This window comes from Salmo salar, chromosome ssa02 (genome assembly GCF_905237065.1).
Source record: "Salmo salar chromosome ssa02, Ssal_v3.1, whole genome shotgun sequence".
Taxonomy (NCBI): Eukaryota; Metazoa; Chordata; class Actinopteri; order Salmoniformes; family Salmonidae; genus Salmo; species Salmo salar.
Window position 1 is genome coordinate 65,386,138 of NC_059443.1, and position 5,703 is coordinate 65,391,840.

A 5,703-nucleotide genomic window follows, 5' to 3' on the forward strand; every position below is an offset into this window, starting at 1 on the left:
CAATCAGAGTTTCTGGTTTAGGAATGTGTGGGGAGAGTGTGTCTGGTCTGGTGGAGGAGCATCATGACTGTACTAGCATTACTGGACAACTCCTACAGCTCTGATATAGAAACATTACATTACCTGAACTGACCTGAGCGACTTGAAAAAGACACGGCTAACTATTCTGTCTGAAGATTACATAGTCATTCTGAATTACGCATACATGCATCAGTACAGATGTTGGTTGATATGAAATTGATACAACTTTCAAGTGAACAATGGGAACAGTAAAACATTTGCTACTTTGGGTAGAGAGAGTGATGACCAGCAGGTTCAGCCAGTTCAAGGCTGGATTGGTCACGAGTTGAGGCTTCTGAGAATGTTGTGTCCTGTGTAATCTGGGTCGTCGTCAGGCATCCGGCTGGCCGGGCTGGCCACCACAGGCACAGCAAAAGAGGACACCCAAACAGTCTCTCCGACTGCTAAGAAAAATGGTCTACCTTCTTTCTCTCTCCTTCTTCATCCTCTTCCTAGGACCCACACAGGCCCACCCTCTCCAGCTGGGCGAGAAGGATGAGATGGTCTGCACAGAAGACCCAGATGATCTGGTGGACATCACCACCAGGATCCTGGAGACCAACAATGCCAACACAGAGATGCTGATGGAAGGAGACATCATGGTCCCCAGAACCAGGACCGCCATCAGGTGCTTGTGGTCCAACGAATGCCTCTGGGAGAGGAAGAAGTCAGAGGTTCCTTACACACTCAGCTCAGATTTGGACTATTATTCCCAGGGGAAGATCAAGTACGCCATGAACACCTTCCACACCAAGACCTGCGTGCGCTTCGTCCAACGTAGCAACCAGAGGGACTACCTTAGCATCGAAAGCAGATCCGGCTGTTCTTCATGGGTTGGCAAAACCGGAGGTAAGCAGCTCGTATCCCTCGAAAAAAGAGGGTGTGTTAACCACGGTACCATCCAGCACGAGCTGCTCCACGATCTGGGTTTCTACCACGAACAGAACAGGAGTGACCGCGACAAGAACATCAGGATCAACTGGGAGTATGTTGAACGCGGGGAGGAGCCCAACTTCGACAAAGCGGACACCAACAACCTGGACATTCCTTATGACAACTCCTCCGTCATGCATTATAATAGATGGTTGTTCAGCACTCCTATTCCTGACGCCACTGTGCCCATCGGACAGAGCTTGGAGATGTCTGCGATTGACGTTCAGAGGGTTAACAAGCTCTACAGGTGTTAAAGGGAGGGAAAAGTTGGAGCTGAATCTGATGTCTGAATCTGATGTCTGAATTTAATGTCTGAATCTGATGTCTGAATTTAATGTCTGAATCTGATGTCTGAATTTAATGTCTGAATCTGATGTCTGAATTTGATGTCGGACTGTCAATGTTAAAATTATCTGGCATTGTGTTGTTTGAAGGCAACTTGGGGTTAACTTATTTTCTCATGTTCATTACTTGATAGTAATGGAAATAAAAATACATCTCATGAGGAAGCACATAAGTCCTCAATCTTTCTTTTGTCAAGTCATTTCAGTCAATTGTCCACACTATATCATTTAGGGTTAGAGCTAGGGTTAGGGGTAGAGCTAGGGGTAGGGTTAGAGATAGGGTTAGGGTTAGAGCTAGGGTTAGGGTTAGAGCTAAGGTTATGGTTAGAGCTAGGGGTAGGGTTAGAGCTAGGTGTAGGGTTAAAGCGAGGGTTAGGGTTAAAGCTAGGTGTAGGGTTAGAGCTAGGGTTAGGGTTAGAGCTAAGGTTATGGTTAGAGCTAGGGTTATGGTTAGAGCTAGGGTTAGGGTTAAAGCTAGGTGTAGGGTTAGAGCTAGGGTTAGGGTTAAAGCTAGGTGTAGGGTTAGAGCTAGGATTAGAGTTAGAGCTAGGGTTAGGGTTAGAGCTAGGGTTAGGGTTAGAGCTAGGGTTAGGGTTAAAGCTAGGTGTAGGGTTAGAGCTAGGGTTAGGGTTAGAGCTAGGTGTAGGGTTAGAGCTAGGATTAGAGTTAGAGCTAGGGTTAGACCTAGGGTTAGGGTTAGAGCTAGGGTTAGAGTTAGAGCTAGGGTTAGGGTTAGAGCTAGGGTTAGGGTTAGAGCTAGGTGTAGGGTTAGACTTAGTGCTAGGGTTAGGTTGGGGTTAGAGCTAAGGTTAGGGTTAGGGTTAGGGTTATGGTTAGGGTTGAGCCATGGGATGAACATGAACCTAGAGTTAGGGTTAGGGTTATGGTTAGGGTTGAGCCAGGGGATGAACATGAACCTAGATTTAGGGTTAGGGTTATAGTTAGGGTTGAGCCAGGGGATGAACATGAACCTAGAGTTAGGGTTAGGGTTAGGGTTATGGTTAGGGTTGAGCCATGGGATGAACATGAACCTAGAGTTAGGGTTAGGGTTATGGTTATGGTTAGGGTTGAGCCAGGGGATGAACATGAACCTAGAGTTAGGGTTAGGGTTATGGTTATGGTTAGGGTTGAGCCAGGGGATGAACATGAACCTAGAGTTAGGGTTAGGGTTATGGTTATGGTTAGGGTTGAGCCAGGGGATGAACATGAACCTAGAGTTAGGGTTAGGGTTAGGGTTATAGTTAGGGTTGAGCCAGGGGATGAACATGAACCTAGAGTTAGGGTTAGGGTTATGGTTATGGTTAGGGTTGAGCCAGGGGATGAACATGAACCTAGAGTTAGGGTTAGGGTTATGGTTATGGTTAGGGTTGAGCCAGAGGATGAACATGAACCTAGAGTTAGGGTTAGTTGAACAGTTGTTGATAGTTAGTTTGAACATCTATAAATCATCTGACGGGGACTATCCAGATAAAGCGGGATTCTACTGGTTCACTCCCACTGACCATGCACTTGCGGAGTCTCCCTCCATCCTTCTTGTTCTAGACACACTTATCTTCCAGCCCCTGGTCCCACAGACAGACACACACATTCTCTCTCTGAATGCTGTATGAAACCCATATCTTTTGCCATAGTGGAAGCATGGTCTGCGTCTCAAATCGCTCCCTATTCCCATACATAGTGCCCTACTATTGACCAAGACCCATGCCCTGTGGTCCCTGGTCAAAAGTAGTGCACTAAATAGGGAATAGGGTGCCATTCGGGACGCTGGCCATGGACAACATCCTATCTGTTCATTGTCATATGTTAATGCAGATGAGGATGAGCCACATTTTGAATTACATGTAGAAAGAGCTAGCTATCTTTGGATCTCTGGTACTAGGAGGAATGCATGTTCATGTGAAAGTGCTCTTAAAATGGAACTGGGCATCTTCTTGAGTCTAGTGGAATGAGTGCATTTGGCAAGAGTACAAAGGCAGATGAATACAGTAGATGACCTTTTGTAAGATTTCTTAAAAAACATATGGATTCTTTCCATTTGCCATTAGGTCTATCTCTTCCATCTAATAGCACTGGTTCTGTTATGAAGACTCACCTCATGCGTTTTAAAGTATAGAAGTGACTCAAACCTCAAAGAAAATGTTAAACAGAAGCAAGGAGGTTGATTCGTTCCTATCTTCCTTTACATCTGCAGACTATATGACTATAATGGAGTTATGGAACACTCCTAAATCAATATGACTATAATGGAAATCTCCTAAATCAATATGACTATAATGGAGTTATGGAACACTCCTAAATCAATATGACTATAATGGAACTATAGAACACTCCTAAATCAATATGACTATAATGGAACACTCCTAAATCCATATGGAGTTCTGGAATACTCCTAAATCAATATGACTATAATGGAACTATGGAACACTCCTAAATCAATATGACTATAATGGAACTATGGAACACTCCTAAATCAATATGACTATAATGGAACACTCTTAAATCCATATGACTATAATGGAGTTCTGGAATACTCCTAAATCAATATGACTATAATGGAACTATGGAACACTCTTAAATCAATATGACTATAATGGAACTATGGAACACTCCTAAATCAATATGACTATAATGGAACTATAGAACACTCCTAAATCAATATGACTATAATGGAACTATGGAACACTCCTAAATCAATATGACTATAATGGAACTATGGAACACTCCTAAATCAATATGACTATAATGGAACTATAGAACACTCCTAAATCAATATGACTATAATGGAGTTCTGGAACACTCCTAAATCAATATGACTATAATGGAACTATAGAACACTCCTAAATCAATATGACTATAATGGAGTTCTGGAACACTCCTATATCAATATGACTATAATGGAACTATGGAACACTCCTAAATCAATATGACTATATAATGGAGCTATGGAACACTCCTAAATCAATATGACTATAATGGAGTTCTGGAACACTCCTAAATCAATATGACTATAATGGAGTTCTGGAACACTCCTAAATCAATATGACTATAATGGAGCTATGGAACACTCCTAAATCAATATGACTATATAATGGAACTATGGAACACTCCTAAATCAATATGACTATAATGGAGTTCTGGAACACTCCTAAATCAATATGACTATAATGGAGTTCTGGAACACTCCTAAATCAATATGACTATAATGGAGTTCTGGAACACTCCTAAATCAATATGACTATATAATGGAGCTATGGAACACTCCTAAATCAATATGACTATAATGGAACTATAGAACACTCCTAAATCAATATGACCATAATGGAGTTCTGGAACACTCCTAAATCAATATGACTATAATGGAGCTATGGAACACTCCTAAATCAATATGACTATATAATGGAACTATGGAACACTCCTAAATCAATATGACTATAATGGAGTTCTGGAACACTCCTAAATCAATATGACTATAATGGAGTTCTGGAACACTCCTAAATCAATATGACTATATAATGGAGCTATGGAACACTCCTAAATCAATATGACTATAATGGAGCTAGAGAACACTCCTAAATCAATATGACTATAATGGAACACTCCTAAATCCATATGACTATAATGGAGTTCTGGAATACTCCTAAATCAATATGACTATAATGGAGCTATGGAACACTCCTAAATCAATATGACTATAATGGAACTATAGAACACTCCTAAATCAATATGACCATAATGGAGTTCTGGAACATTCCTAAATCAATATGACTATAATGGAGTTCTGGAACACTCCTAAATCAATATGACTGTAATGGAGTTCTGGAACACTCCTAAATCAATATGACTATAATGGAGCTATGGAACACTCCTAAATCAATATGACTATAATGGAGCTATGGAACACTCCTAAATCAATATGACTATAATGGAGCTATGGAACACTCCTAAATCAATATGACTATAATGGAGCTATGGAACACTCCTAAATCAATATGACTATAATGGAACTATAGAACACTCCTAAATCAATATGACTATAATGGAACTATGGAACACTCCTACATCAATATGACTATAATGGAGCTATGGAACACTCCTAAATCAATATGACTATAATGGAACTATAGAACACTCCTAAATCCATATGACTATAATGGAACTATAGAACACTCCTAAATCAATATGACTATATAATGGAGCTCTGGAACAACTTTGACAAAGTGGCTGGCATTTTGTTTTGGTTGCACACGAGAAGGCAGATAGATATCTGACAGAAACATATTTTGAAAACAAAATGAAGAAGCCAACTATGTCCCAGTATCCACACTAGCACACTACTTAGTATGCATTGTCAATACATCTCTTCATT

The 5,703-nt window shown here is 40.8% G+C and overlaps 1 protein-coding gene across 1 annotated transcript; it reads left to right on the forward strand.

Moving 5' to 3' along the window:
- Window positions 1–341: 341 nt before the first annotated feature.
- On the forward strand, window positions 342–1,481 carry LOC106589398 (hatching enzyme 1.2-like). Its single transcript, XM_014179318.2, has one exon. It carries the CDS (start codon window positions 474–476, stop codon window positions 1,245–1,247), a length of 774 nt encoding a protein of 257 aa, XP_014034793.1. The 5' UTR covers window positions 342–473; the 3' UTR covers window positions 1,248–1,481.
- Window positions 1,482–5,703: the final 4,222 nt, after the last annotated feature.